The sequence below is a fragment of the Tupaia chinensis genome, unplaced genomic scaffold (assembly GCF_000334495.1).
Source record: "Tupaia chinensis unplaced genomic scaffold, TupChi_1.0 Scaffold000290_1, whole genome shotgun sequence".
Classification (NCBI taxonomy): domain Eukaryota; kingdom Metazoa; phylum Chordata; class Mammalia; order Scandentia; family Tupaiidae; genus Tupaia; species Tupaia belangeri.
The window spans coordinates 1,173,027-1,189,218 of NW_006159775.1; the positions used below are offsets into that span (position 1 = coordinate 1,173,027).

The 16,192-nt window shown below is 39.6% G+C and overlaps 1 protein-coding gene across 1 annotated transcript in view; it reads right to left on the bottom strand.

Annotated features, from left to right (window-relative positions):
- GALNT1 (polypeptide N-acetylgalactosaminyltransferase 1) overlaps positions 1–16,192 on the bottom strand; it is a 90,953-nt gene that overhangs the window by 57,400 nt on the left and 17,361 nt on the right. Inside the window, exon 3 of the mRNA XM_006150525.3 lies at positions 9,207–9,381. Within this exon, the coding sequence (XP_006150587.1) occupies positions 9,207–9,381 (175 nt within the window). The remainder of the gene's footprint in view (positions 1–9,206; positions 9,382–16,192) is intronic.

A 16,192-nucleotide genomic window follows, 5' to 3' on the forward strand; every position in this document is an offset into this window, starting at 1 on the left:
CTATCTCTCTGTCTCTCCCTGTCTTTCTGGAGAGTGCCCGCCCCGCCCTTTAGCAAAACCTCTCAAAAAAAAAAAAAAATCCCTGATTGTTAAATAGTAACTGAAAATACAAGTGGTTTATAACACCAAGTAAGAGAGGGCCCCCTTAATGAGTACCCAAGAGTGAAAGGATTACTGAATAAACTCTGATGCAGAAAACTCACTATGTGGTTTGAGAGTTAGCCTGAGTGCCTGGCTCAGTGACTCAGTGGTACTTCTGAAAATTAAAACAAACAAACAAACAAACAAAACATTATTAAAGTTTATGTGGGGTAGTTACCATCTCAGAAAGACCAGTCTGACCAGTGAAACAATATATACAAATAACAGTTCAAAAATATAGAATGGCAGAAATCACTTTACATTTACTCTTTACTCAATTCCAACACTTAAAAATCACATTCTTGGTCACTTCAATACCCACGTAGTCAGTTTATCACTTCCTTGGCTTTTCAAGTCCCCCTCTGCTTTCTTCTCCAATGAAACTATGCCCAACCCACATACTTTCAAGCTGTACCCCTAATCATCTACTAACACAGACAATTAGTAATCAAATCTAATTATATTATTAGACTAATTAGATGATTAGTAACCGTATGCTTATCATCTCCATTTATTTTTTTTTAAGGTTTTTGCCATGGGGCATGTGTGTTCACCAGAGACAGACAGAGAGAGGGAAAGTGAGAAATCCTGCAGGAGGACTGGGCCACACTGCAATCCCTCTCCTGCACTCTCCTCCTGAGATCTGGGGCATGCACGCACATACGCTGGGCACGATTTTCAAGCCACAAGATCTGGGACTTAAATCACAGTCAGCCGTGTGGGAGCTTAGCATCCCAACCACTATGCCATCTGCTGGCCTCTAATCATGTCCATTTTAAGCACCCGGGTCTCTGGTCACCATTTCCCATCCATTCTCTACCCTCCTCCATCCCTGACTTGTTCTCACACACAACCCCCGATCTTTAGCTTCATTGGTACCTCTTAACCCTCCTCCTCATCTTTTTACTTTCTGTCACCCTCTGTTTAGATCGTGGCTCTTTATTACCATCACCACCACCTCACATCTCCCAATTTGTTTACGACACTCACCTAGCCAAAAAAAAAAAGTCACGGCTAAATCTGGTTTTCCACTGGTTTGCATCTTCACTTCAGTTGCTGAATATGGCTATAGAAATATGACCACGCTGAATGGTTTCATTCAAAATTTATAACCACAAACCTCCAACGGGCTCTCAGAACTAGCCAGTATTACTACTGCATTTCCTAAGCAATGCCCTCAAGCTGTTTCACAGCTCCTAGGTTTCCAATCCCTCTCCCATCCTCGTCACTCATATTTGTGTTACCACTGTTTTAAAATTCACTGAAAAGATAAGAGCGATCTGGTGAGAATGTCCACACCACCATCAGCACATCTGCCATCATCCAGTATGCTCACGAACACCGTGCTTTTTTCTGCTAAACCATACCTGAATTAACTCTGTTTCTGGTGAAAGCCAACTAGAACCCTTTTCACCTACTCGAGTTCAAGGCTCTTCCTATAATATTCCCCTCTCAAATTGTCTCTTTCAACCGGATCATTCCCACCAATCTACACACACACTGTACTGTAACATGGTCTCAAGGAAAAGCATCTCGCCTGGACTGCACGGTTCGCCCAGCTAACAGCCCTTCCCTTACACGCAGTCCGGGCTCAGAAGCACTGCTGTACTGCGGTCTCCACTGTCCCACCTCCCACCCACTTTCAGACTGATTTTATCATAAAATGTAACCCAGGGTACACACCACACATACTCAAGCCGAATGAGTTATCACAGAACGAACGCCCACGTAACCATGCTTGGGGAAGGAGTGGACGCTGCCAGCACCTCACGAGCCCCCCCCACTCCTGCTATCTTCTTCCCCCTCCTGCGAGTGACCAGTCTCTAGCCTAGCACTTGACACCACTTTTGTCTGGCCTGTTTTCGACCTTCCCAGGTACAGCATTATTCGGTATCCATTTCTGTGTGACTATTTGCTCATTATGTTTGTGAGAGGCATCCGTGCTGTGGCACGTAGCATTTGTTCATTTTGTATTCTCCTTAGGAATATACCACATTCTACAGAACACAGGCATGTAGATGATCACCAGTTTAGAGCCAGTACAAATATGAGGGTATCTTCAAAAAGTTCATAGAAGTACACATTACGAAAGAATTATGCACGGATTTCAATTTTCCCTGGCACTAAAATTAACTTGTATTTTAAAAAACAATTGACGAAGCCTACCTTGTTTTCCTTCTTTTTATTTGTTGATTTTTTCCCCCATGAGCATGTAAGAGACAGACACGAAGACGCACTTGCCATACGGACTTGATGCCGCAATCCACCCTTGGACTACAGGCGCTTGTGTCTGACTGGCTATGAACTCTCGGTTTTGTTCCACCGCCTCTTCTGTCTAACCTCATAACAATACCGCATTACCTTAATTACTGTAGATTTCTAAGAAATCCTGATAACTTCCCTACATGGATTCCAGGTCTCTGCCTTTCCAGTTACATTGGAGAATCAACTTATCAAATTACTCTTAAGCGACACACAAACCTTGTGGTTATGCTGGGACTGTACTGATGGGGTCAGACAGTGATACAGTGGAAGGTTCTGAGTTCGGGTCCTAAGACCTCCTTGAACACACCTGGCACTGGCTAAAGCTAGGAGTAGATCCCGATGTGAAGAACATTCTGGGAGTGCCTGTCCCTCTGGCTCACAGAAGAAATATATAAATAAATAAGACCATGCTGGTCTCATAAAATAAGTTTAATATGCTCCTTTTTCTCATATCTAAAAAAGCTTGCATAAAAAAAATCGAATCATCTGAAAAGTTATGCTGTTTTTCTATGCAAAAATATGTCCTAACTTTTCCTATGACCCAATAAAAGTAAAAAAGTTCGCATAAACTTGGCCTTTTTCTTGTTTAAGTATATGTAAACATATAATTCACTGGCGAGGCTGTCCATTCCTGATCTCTAAAACTCAATTTACCTTGCATCATGGAAACTTAATGCCTTATGATTAGTTGGGTCCCTGGCAAGCACCATTGTATTCTTTGATCGTATGAGTTCGATGATTTTTAGATATCTCATGTAACCAACTTATAATCAATCCTCTGCCAACGGGGTCTCATGCCACAATATCCCCCTAGCCTTCCCAGCCAGCCAGGATCACGGGTACATGCACCCAGCATTTTACAGGTTGACATTCAGGGAATGAAACTCATGATCTTCCTTATGGATCCCAGTCACATGAGCAAAATGCTACTGCTGTTCTGTCAAGCTGACCTATTTTTATTCATTTCTGCTGGACCTTTCAAGGTCTGTATCTGTAGTGAAGCTGCCTTTTACATTTTTTGTATGGATTATTTGTGGCTGTTCTTGATTGTCACCAATTGGCATGACTGGTCAATTTGATTAGTTCTTTCAATGAAACAATATTTGGCTTTGACATTTCTCTGTTATATATTGGGTCATCTGAAAAGCCATGATGCATTTTTGCATAGAAAAAATGTCATGACTTTTCTGATGACCCAATATTTATTTACTGTTTCCCAAATTTCCAATCTTAAGTTTCTATTCTTCTATATGCTGAATTAAATGAATTCAATTTGCCGTTTTCCCCCTAATGTCTTAAGATAGATAAACAGTTGATTTTCTATCTTCTTTTAAAAATGGTATGTGGGGGGAGCAGGTGGCACGGTGGTTAAGGCAGTGGGTTCACACATGGCGATCCATGGTTTGAGTCTTGGATCTAGAGGCTTACTTTCTCACTTTCCCTCTCTTTCTCTGGTGACAACACATGCCCTATAACAAATTAAATAATAATAATAATAATAATATACAATTAAGTAATTCATTTAAAAATAGTATGTAATTAAAGCTACAAAATTTCATCTAGGGCCCAGCAGGTGTCATGGTGGTTAAGGTGCTGTCCAAGTCCTGGATCTGGTGGCTTGCTTTCTCACTTTCCCTCTCTCTGTGAGTCTCTCTCTGGTCAAATTAAAATAAATGAGTGAATAAATAAAATTAAATAATCATTTTTTAAAAAATCATCTAAACATGGAATTAGCTGCATCCCACACATTTTTTCTTTTTCTTTTCTTCATTCCACAAGTTTTGATATGTGGTACTTACATTATCAGTTAAGGTCACATAATTTCTTCCTGAATTAACTCAATGCCTGGCTAGTAAGAGTTATAGCAAGCAAGAAAGAATGAATCAGACGAATGGGACATACGACAGTGTCTGATGATGATGTTCATTTTGGGCCAGATTTCACACCCAATTACCACAAGCACACAGTGATTTTGACTTTAAGGAAATTGGTGCAAAATGCCTTTAGAGCTAATTGACCAGTCTACGGGAAGGAATGAGAATAGAAAATATGTTCACTGACACCACAGTAATGCAGTCAGCAAAATTAAGACTGAGGAAAGATACAAGACATTACACTGGTTTCTTCAAATAATAAACAAAATTAAAAGTAATATTCTTCATATTGAGAAAAGACGACAAGAGAAGGAATATACAGACTTCACAGACATAGGCACTACTTGTAATGTTTAGACTTTATTTCCTTTTTTTTTTTTAAGAGATTTTTTTGCTATAGGGTGTGTGCACATGAAAGAAAGCAAGAAATCACCCCCTCACCTGCCCCTTCCCCGGGAGGGATGGCCACACTGTAATCCCTTCTCCTCCATTCTCCTCTCTGGATTTTGGGCACACACACACATGCACCCAGTGTGAGTTCCAAGCCTCCAGGTCCAGGATTCAAACCACAGTCAACTATGTGGGAGCCCAGTAACGTAACCATTACACCATCTGCTGGTCCCATGCTTAGACTTTATTTCTATCCTGATACCTACACTATAAAAAAAAAAAATAGTTTAAATAATATTCTGTAACTAGGGAATTTTGAATACTAACTGAGTTTCTCTTGGATATTAAGAAATCATTATTAATATTTTTAAGTGTGAAATAGTATCTTTTTTTCTGAGCTATGTTTCAGATCTACATACTGAAATACTTATGAGTGACACGGAGCTGGAGGAGCTGCTTCTAATCTTACTCACCTGGTTGTTCACAGAAGGCCACGAACCATGTAGGTTTCTCCACTGGGCTGCTCCTGCCACATCAGCTGGCTTACCCCACACAAATGAGCCCAGTGAAGGTAAAAGTCCAAAAAGGATGCCACCGTGTCTTTTTATAACCTAATCCTGAAAGTGCCACTCCACTACTTTTATCATGTCCTATTGCTCAAATGGGACAACCACAGGATACCATGAGAAGAAAGTGCACAGAGGTGGGACTACCCACAGGTAGAGGTTCTGGTTAACATGAGGGGTATAAAGGAGGGTATAAAATGCCAGGAAGAGAATGAAAGAGAAGGGACTACAGCATGGCCATCCCCTCTTGGGACTGATGTCTCATTTTCTCCCATTGTCTCTCTCCAGCAAGTGCATAAGACCTATGGCAAAAATTATTAAAAAAAATAAAAGCGCTTCTAATTAACAAAAGTATCCTCAAGGACTACATAAAAGATAAAAAGAAAAAGATGCTTAATTAAATGTGCTGAGAGCAATGATATTCTTAGGGGAATTATTAAAATTACAAAAACAACTCTATCAGAAACAATAACAACTGTGGCTTTTAAGACATCTAAAAGGATAAGCTTCACTGTTTGTAAGACAGTTTATCATTTAAAAATAACTGTTTACTTAATTTTATTTATTGTTATTATTTTTTACCTTGACCAGAGAGACAGAGGGAGAGAGAGCGCGAGCGAGCGAGAACAAGCAGGAAAGTGAGAAAGCAAGCTGCCAGGTCCAAGACTCGAACAGTGGTTGGCCATATGGGAGTCCAGCACCATTAACCACCACACCACCTGCCAGCCCCAGTCTGTGCAAATCTAAGAATAGAATTAAGGTTTCCTTTACTGATCACCACTCATCCAGCACACTGGAGAGAGAGAAACTCCCCACCCTTCAGCTTAATTATTACAAGCATAGTATTCAATAGTGACTTTGTTGACTTATTCACAACTATGCCACATAGCAAACTATGATTACTTATATTTTCTTTGAACTTTTTTTTAAAGTTTTCCTTGGAGTTAATGATATAGATGATTATTATTTGCTATGGTTTTTTATGCGCTGTTTATGCATTTAGTCCCAAATTTCTCATCAGCATATTAAGTATCAACTCAACGCTTTCTTCAAGTCTTTCCTGGCACTGGCTGACCTCCTACCATCTGTGTTGGCCACATCTCTGACTCTACTGCTCTTGTCTAAGATCCTCGGAGAGCCCTACCATCTCCCACACATATTGGATCTCCTGTTTTCTGCACTCTGTGTCTTTTCCTTGTTTGATGAAGCACAATCTCTGGTAACTTCCTAGAAATTGATGTGATTTTCATATACTTTTACTATGGTCTAATTCTTTGGCTCATTTTTATGGATAATTTTATTCCAAACATCTTCTTTTTTTCCCCCTCCAAAAGCTCTTTTTCACTTCACTCAGTGAATATTTGAATACTGTCCTATTCTTGCTTTATGGTTGTGTGTTTTCTATTTTACTGGGATTATTAATGACTTCTTTTTAAGTTGTCTTCTTCCTGAATAGTCTAGTCTTTGCTTATTCCAAGTTATATTTTCTTTTTCTTTCTTTGTTTTTTTCTTTTTGGAGAGGTTTTTGCTATAGGGCATGTGTGCTCGCCAGAAAGACAGAGAGACAGAGAGACAAAATGCAAGAAATCACCCCCTAGAGGGGATGGCCACATCGCAATCCCTTCTCCTCCATCTCCTCTTGGGATGTTGGGCATGCACGCACATGTGCCCAACGTGAGTTTAAGCCACTGGATCCAGGATTCAAACTGTGGTCAACCACATGGGAGTTCAGCGACACAGCCATTACGTCAACTGCTGGTCCCCCAAGTTACGTTTTCTCTATTTGTTTTGGATCCTACTTTTCATGTTTGAAGGTTTTTGTGATGTCCAGTATTCTTTGGTTATCAGTTTATTATTAAGAATAGAAGACTGGGGCCACCAGGTGGCATGGTGGTTATGGCCTGGACTCCAACATGGCTGACCACATTTCAAGTTGCCGGCCTGGGGCTTCTCATACTTTCTGTCACTCTCTGGTAAGTTCATATGCCCTATAGAAAATTTAAAGAAATAATAATAGTAATAAATACTAGTTTTATTATTAGCAATAGTATTATAGTATATTATAGCATTATTATAGTAATAAATTAGTAGCATTAATTATAGTATTAACTATAGTATAATATAGTCTAATTATAGTAATAAATATTAGTTTTATTATTTTTTTTTAATTTGACTGGAGAGGGAGAGAAAGAGAGAGAGAGAGAGAGAGAGAGAGACAAAAACTGGCAGTATTCTTTGGTTATCAGTTTATTATTAAGAATAGAAGACTGGGGCCACCAGGTGGCATGGTGGTTATGGCCTGGACTCCAACATGGCTGACCACATTTCAAGTTGCCGGCCTGGGGCTTCTCATACTTTCTGTCACTCTCTGGTAAGTTCATATGCCCTATAGAAAATTTAAAGAAATAATAATAGTAATAAATACTAGTTTTATTATTAGCAATAGTATTATAGTATATTATAGCATTATTATAGTAATAAATTAGTAGCATTAATTATAGTATTAACTATAGTATAATATAGTCTAATTATAAGTAATAAATATTAGTTTTATTTTTTTTTTTAATTTGACTGGAGAGGGAGAGAAAGAGAGAGAGAGAGAGAGAGAGAGAGAGAAAGAAAGTGAGAAAACAAGCCACCAGGCCTGGAACTTGAACTGAGGTTGGCCATGTGGGAGTCCAGTGTCTTAACCACCACACCACCTACCTACCCCAGTAAATAATTCTTTAACAAACAAAAAAAATGGAAGGAAGACCAAAAAGCTGAATGTAAGTTCCAAACATATGAATGGGGCTTATCAACTATGAGTTTCTGTAGCCAATAAGTTGATGAATCTTTGATGGTAATGTCTGTGGGGTTTCTGTTTGTTTGTTTACTCTACCACCAGTCTAATCCTGTTGAGAAAGATCCTTTAATTTCTTCCCTAGAAGAGGAAAGCCTCGATACCAGCATTATAGGAGTCAAAAGGGCAAGGTGGCTAGAACCATAGCAGCCAGGACTCATGTTCACTTAATCCTGTTTTCTATACAGTTCCTGCTTTTAACTGGGCCTTTTGTCCTTCAGACACCTGATAGTATCTTCTTCGCATGGAGTAGCCAGACCTCTTCTATCGATGATAGGAATGTAAACTGGTCCTAGAGGACGGCAACATATGCTAAAGATATATAAATGTATTCCCTTCCCCAGTATATACAAAAGAGAATTGAGTTTAAATCCTCCAAAAGACATACACTAGAATGTCACAATAACTATATAATAGTCAAAATGTGGAAATAACTCAAATGAACTATCAATGTATAAATAAACTATGGTATAGTCACATAACTAACAAATACATTATAGTGGAAAAGGATAAACTTCCGATATGTGCAACAATATGACTCTCAAAGACACAAGAATATATACTGTATGAATCCATTTATAAAAAGTTCAAGGAGACAAAACTCATCCATGCTTAGGGAGGGCAAAACATTGGTTGCCTCTTGTGGTGGGAATATTGACTGGAAAGGTAAAGAGGGGAACTTTCAGGGATTATGAAAATGTTCTGTGTCTTAATTTAGGTGATGGTTACATAGATGTGTATATATAAAATGCTTTAAAATGTACATATACAAAAATTCAGTGAGCTGTACATTTAAGACTGTAATTCACTGCTTCAAGTTATATACAACTTGAATCTTTTTGTACAAAGTTGAGTACATAAATATTTTGTTAATAATGAAGTTTAAAAGTTCTTATTAATCCATTAAGATAAACAATTATTTCCAATGTCTAAAATACATAGTCCTAATGATCAGTAGTATCTTGAGATATTATTTATCGGCACTGAATTATTTTCAGTTAAATGGGTGAGTAGTAACTTAGTGATGTAGTGTTCACTTTAAAAACAATCAGCACTGAAGTACAATTTATTGGGAATTCAGAACATACTTTTCCTTCAAATACCATCAGGACCATGCTCGGTACTTACCCTTCTAACCTAACATCAGGTAAAGATCTGTTGAGTGCTATCATCTCACTTGCCATTAAGTTGAACTGATTGATTTTAAACATCTCTTTCATCTTTTCTTGATCTTCCTTGGGAATGACAACTGGTTTCCCCATTTCTCCGGGACCTTCATGAGGCTTTTGTACTGGCTCTAGAACTAAGAATAAGAAGGAAACTTATTAACTAACAATTTCATACAATTGGTTCACATTTCTAATGTTTAATAACGTGTGAGTTTTAACTGTGCCCTCAACAACCACAGCCATTACTGAGCCCACCTTCTCTTACTCTGCTATCACCTTCGAGGGACCGTCCCATCCTCTATTTCCACACCAGAATCCCAACTGAAGATGGTCTCCTCTTGAGTTACTCACCTGAGTCACTGCAGTGGTAAGGCTCCCATCTCAAATATTATGGTCATATTAACCTCCAAAAATCTTAGCATTCACTGCTATTGCTATGGTCTCCTGGAGTCCAATCTCTTCAATATGCAATTTAACCAAACTTCCAAAATCATCTCACTTGCCATTAAGTTGAACTGATTGATTTTAAACATCTCTTTCATCTTTTCTTGATCTTCCTTGGGAATGACAACTGGTTTCCCCATTTCTCCGGGACCTTCATGAGGCTTTTGTACTGGCTCTAGAACTAAGAATAAGAAGGAAACTTATTAACTAACAATTTCATACAATTGGTTCACATTTCTAATGTTTAATAACGTGTGAGTTTTAACTGTGCCCTCAACAACCACAGCCATTACTGAGCCCACCTTCTCTTACTCTGCTATCACCTTCGAGGGACCGTCCCATCCTCTATTTCCACACCAGAATCCCAACTGAAGATGGTCTCCTCTTGAGTTACTCACCTGAGTCACTGCAGTGGTAAGGCTCCCATCTCAAATATTATGGTCATATTAACCTCCAAAAATCTTAGCATTCACTGCTATTGCTATGGTCTCCTGGAGTCCAATCTCTTCAATATGCAATTTAACCAAACTTCCAAAACTACCACTTGCTAGGTCCTTCTGCCCCACCCAACCTCAGCACTTGAGTCATAAAGTCACTACTTACCTTCAACTGGGCCCCTGCTCTCTTACTTCCCCGTCTTTGTTTACACAGGTCCCCTCCTCACGCATCTTCTTCCCACTTACGTCTGTAATACTAAAGCCCTATTTGTCTTTCCAGGCTCACCCAACAGGACTTCTCTTGCCTGCAGCTTTTCTGAAACTCCATATAGTCTCTAATCAGTTGTAAGCTCTCTCTTTTTTTTTGTTTTTTTGTTTTTGCAGTCAACATCCTTTTATTATTTAATTTCATTTCATCTGTAAACACTTTCAAGTTATTAAGAACACTGGTTTTTGTTTGTTTGTTTTAATGTTATCCTTTTATTAACTTAAGGGCTTCAAGTGCACAACTTACATTGTGTGTCTTTATGATAATTATGACATAAAAGAAGTTTTTCTTTTTTATTATTTTTTTAAATTTACAAAATTGCTTTTTCCAGCATAAATATGGTGCATATTAGTCAAGACAAAGACATTAACATATCCATTATCATCAGCAAATCAATTGCTATCTCCTTATTATGAGTCCTAAACCCTTCTTTGCATGTCCCACCCCATTACCATCTCTTTTAGGCTTGGGTTTATTTGATTCATTCATATATTTTCTCTGGAGTTTAGTATAGTGCCTTATATGAGCTTTGTAACTACCTGCTAAATTAATGTATGAGTAAAACTGATACCTAAAATAAGTCAAGACAAAAAATCCTAGAGGGCCAGTCAGTGGCATGGTGGTTAAGGTGGCTGGGTCCCTCATGACTGACTGAGCGGTTTGACTCCCAGACCTGGTGGTGTCAAAAGCACACAGGGTTTGTATGCATGCATGCCCAAAATCCTGACAGGAGAATGGAGAAGATAAATGGCATGGCCATCCCCCATGGGGTGCTTTCTCACTTCACCTCTTGCTCTCTCTGGCAAGAGTGCATGTGCCTTGAAGCAACTTAAAAAAAAAAAAATCCTAGAGTTGACAATATTAGACATTATAATAAACTTTATGCAAGATAGAACATCATGAAAGATTATTTTAATCAAAAGTAAAGCTACATCGATGCACACACACAGAGTAATATGCCAGATCAGCACTTCTCAGTTGTTCTTTATTATATGCTTTCGAGATGTTAATAAGTGTTTCGAGAAAAACAGGCTCTGGGATATATTAAATTTGGGAAATGCTAAATTAATTCAAATCTAAAAGGAAAATATAGGGACTGAAATGAGGCCAAGAAAAAGATGGAATTAAGTTTTGTGATTACTTATTGTGGTGTGTGTGTGTGCATGTCTGTGTGATGTTTTAGACCAAGGCATGCTATGTCATGACCCTCTCGCCTTAGCCAGGACCAGAGGCACACACTGCCATACCCTGGACTCAGGATCTCGCTATGTTGCCCACACTGGTCACAAGCTTGTGATCCTCCTGCCTCAGCCTCCCAAGAAGCTGAAAGTCATATTCTCCTATAGTTTATATTTCAGGTATCCTGAAAATGTCTCCACATGAAAATAGTGAAATTAAAAAAAAAGCTACCTCGGGGCCGGCAGGTGACATGGTGGTTAAGGGTGCTGGACTCCCACATGGCAAACCGTGGTTTGAATTCTGTACCTGGTGGCTTGCTTTCTTACTTTCTCTCTCTCTCATTCTCACTCACACTCTGTCCCTCTCTGGTCAAATTAAAAAAGAAAAGAAAAAAGCTACCTCTTTGGTTAGGCTTCATCTGCCCCAGAGCAGCACTGGGTGGCAAAGCTGTGCTATGGAAGAACTGCTTCAGATGGTGATAACAAAGCAAGCTACCAATGCTGTAGCTACAGAATATGAAATTACTCATTTTGTTCTCAACGACTACATGCAAAACATGAAAATCTATTTCAGAGAACCATGAGGAAAAACTGATGTAACATAACTTCCCCCACTTCTCAAAATAAACTGATTTTAGAAGGGATACTCAGACATTGGGAAGTAACTTTTAAAATGATAGAAAATGCAAGTAATATACTTTTGAAAAACAAGTCCTAGCCTGGTGATTAAGCCACTGGATTTCCACATGGAAAACCGCAGTGTGAATCCCAGACTCACTGGCTTGAAACTCACTCCAGGTGTGTGTGTGTGTGTATATGTGTGCCTAAAATCCCGAGAAGAGAATGGAGGAAAAGGAATTGTGGCATGGCCATTCTAGCTGGGGGTAATTTCTTACTTTGTCTCTCTCTCTCTGTCTCTCTGTTGAGTGCACATGTCTTATAGTAAAACTCTTTCTTACAAAACAAACAAAAAGTACTTAAGGGCCAGCGAGTGGCATGGTCATTGGGGTGCTGGACTCCCACATGGCTGACTGTGGTTTGAGTTCCAAACCTGGTGACTTGCTTTCTCACTTTCCCTGCCTCGCTCTGTCTCTCTCTACTCTCTGGTGAGCACATGTACCCTATGGCACACCTCCCCCCCCGCCCCTCCCCCGCTGACACACACACACACACACACACACACACACCACACAAACACAACAAATCCTACCACCTAATATTTACCAATTAAAAAAGTTATTTAAATATAAAAGTTGGCAGAATTTTAAAAACATTCTCCATAAGTGTAATAAAAACTATAATTAAATATAATAATCCACATAATAAAAATAAGCTTTTAAAACTTTAAAAATCATAAATTATAGGGACCAGCGGGTGGCGTGGTGGTTAAGGCACTGGATGCTCCCACATGGCTGACCATGGTTCAAGTCTTGGACCTGGTGGGGTGCTTTCTCATCTTCTCTCTCACTTTCTGTCTGTGTGTATCTCTCTGGTCAAATTAAAAATGAATGAATGAATAAATAGAGTTCAATAAATAATTTTTTTAAAATAATAAATTTTAAATCTCTTAAGAATCATTTCTATTTACTCACCTGTCTTTACTGCTCTCTTTTTTGTTGTTGTTAAGATTTTTGCCATAGGGCATATGTGCTCACCAGAGAGAGAGAGAGATAGTAAGAGGGAAAGTGAGAAATCATAGCTCCCCTCCCCCCCCCAGGGAGATGGTCATATCCACGTCACAATCCCTTCTCCATTCTCTTCACATGCACATGTGCTCAGCATAATTTTTAAGACCCTAGGTCCAGAACCCGAACCATGGTCAACCACGTGGGAGTCTAGCTTCTTAACTACCAATCCACTTGCTGGCCCTCTTACCTGTATTTAAAAGTTAAGAACAATCAACAGATTTGGGAATTGGTACAGTCAGGGGTCAACAGGAAGCAGCAAAGCTGTGGAGGTGACAATGACCCTTTTTGGATGGCACAGAAACAATGAGGAGACATCCGATGGCCCTGATTATAAACACCCTTCACTGGGGCCAGCAGATGGAATAATGGTGACATCACTGGATTCCCACCTGGCCAACAGTGGTTCAAATCCTGGACTGGGAGGCTTAAAACACACCAGGCATGTGTGCATGTGTGCCCAAAACCTCAAGAGGAGAATGGAGAAGGGATTGTGGTGTGGCCATGCCCCAGGTGGGTAATTTCTCACTTTCTGTCTCTCCAGCAAGTGCACACACCCTACAGCAAAAATATCTCTAAAAAATAAATATATACATACACACACACACACGCGCGGCTACTTGTGCCCTATTTTAGAATAAGATGGTGCATTCAAGTTAAAATATTGATAGAAGCACTTTCACAAAGCTTGGTTTTAAAATTAAGAGTACTGAGTTATACATAATCTACAATGTATTTTTTGCTAGGGGGAATAAAAGTTCCTGAATCTGATCAAGCCCTCCACTCAGCTACTGACTTACAGGAAATACAGGGGCAGAGGGATATAATAAACAGCAGCAGGCCCAGCCATGGCATAGCAGCAGGGCAAGCATGGCATGATGTCGGAGCCATGTGAAAGAGTAGGGGTTCAGCTCCAGTAGACCTATACATGGTAAGTAAGCACATGTGCCATGGTCCTGGCTGGCTGGGAGGACTGACAGTAAGACTGTAGTGTGAGACCGTATTGGAAATGCTGGTCTTTGTCTCTCTCTCCAGACTGATAGACAGACTTTAAAAACCAACCACAAGGGTTGGCATGGTGGGTGGGGCACTGTACTCCCTCATGGCCGACCAAGGTTCAAGGCCTGGACCTGGCAGTTTGCTTTCTCAGTTTCACTTTCTCTCTTTCTGGTCAAATTAACATAATGATAATAAATAAAATTAAGTAAATAATTCCTAAAAGAAAAAAGCAACCACAAAAGTGATTCAAATCCTGTCAATGGGTAACTAGAAGAGCGAAATAATTCCATTTCTTTTTCTTCAACAACAACCACAAAAAGGAGTTAAGGGACAAAAAGTAAGATGTATCCATGCCGTAAGACTGGCTATGATTTGCAGAATCTACCATAATATTCCAAAGAATTTCAATATTCTAAAGTGTTAAAAAGGACCCATAAACTACTTTTTCTTGACAAAAAGGCCTGGATGAAATGCGTGTGGCTAGTAAAATCGCACTTACAGATTATAAAAGAACTAACAACATCGACGAAAAGTGGTACATATTAACTCTCCACGTACCGGTCTATTCAGTAGTCTTCTAGGTAAGTTAAGAGTGAGTGCAGTGTAACTTTTGTTTGGAATCAACTGAAATGGGGTTTGAATGTAATCTCATGAACTGAAAAAGCTTCCTCTGCATAAAGGTTTACACACGGATCATTTCTTTCTTTTCTTTCTTTTCTTCCTTCCTTCCTTTCTTTCTTTCTTTCTTTGTTTATTTATCTATGTCTTCCATGAGCAAGAAAGGTACTTCAAGACACAACCTACCCCCTACCCCTGCCAGTCCCAGATCATGGGCACAAAAGTGCCTGGCATACTCAGAGAGGTCTCCAAAAATCGTAATTTAATTATGACACATTCTATTCTTTTTTATAAAAATTGTGGTGAGCACATGTGCTCACCAGAGAAAGAGAGACACAGAAATCACCCCCCAATGGGGCATGGTCACACCACAATCCCTTCTCCTCCATTTCTCCATTCTGTTGGGATTTTAGGCACACATGTGCCTGGTGCCTTTTTCAAGCCACAGGTCTAGGATTCAAACTGGGATCAGCCATGTGGTATCTGGCTCCCTTAACCACCAGGCTTTAGGGCCAGCATACACACTGTATTCCTATACTGGAAAAAAAAAAAAAACCCATATCATTCTATCTATCTACCTATCTATCTATCTCTTTCTATCCACACATACACACACATACAATCACATTTTATATATATATATACACACACACACACACACACACACACATGCACACACATACATATATACACAGATGCGCATATATATATATATATATACACACACACACATGCATACAATATTATACATCCATTTTTTAAAATATGGAGGATGGTGGCACAGCTATAAAATGCAACGCTCTGTGATGCTGACCCACATGGGAGGGTTCTGAGTCTGCACCAGAGACCTTCCTGAGTACTCTGGGCATGGCTGACCCTGGGTACGGATCACAGCTTTAAGTGCTGGCTGTCTGTCTCTGTAGCTCTCTTGTACATTTTTTTTCAATTGCCAGAGGGTACGTGTATTCCCCAGAGAGACAGAAGAAAAGAGAGAAAGCATTTCCCAACAGGGCATGGTGATGCCACAGTTCCTTCCCCTCCGTATCTCCTCTCTGTCTGGATTTGAGGTATACACGCATGCCTATGTAACCAGCATGTTTTTCAAGTTTCTGGGGCTGGGATTTGAACTCCATGGTTGGCCTTAATCACCAGGCCATGAGTTGGCCCAATAAACTTAAAAGAAAAGGAGAAGGAAAGAAAACAAACCAAAGAACACAGTTGCTCTAAAGTCCATTAGCACTGTGGACCTTGGTCTCCCCTCAGCTATGTGCTCACCTTCTGGTTTGCTGCTCAGCCCTTCTCTCACTTTCCTCTTC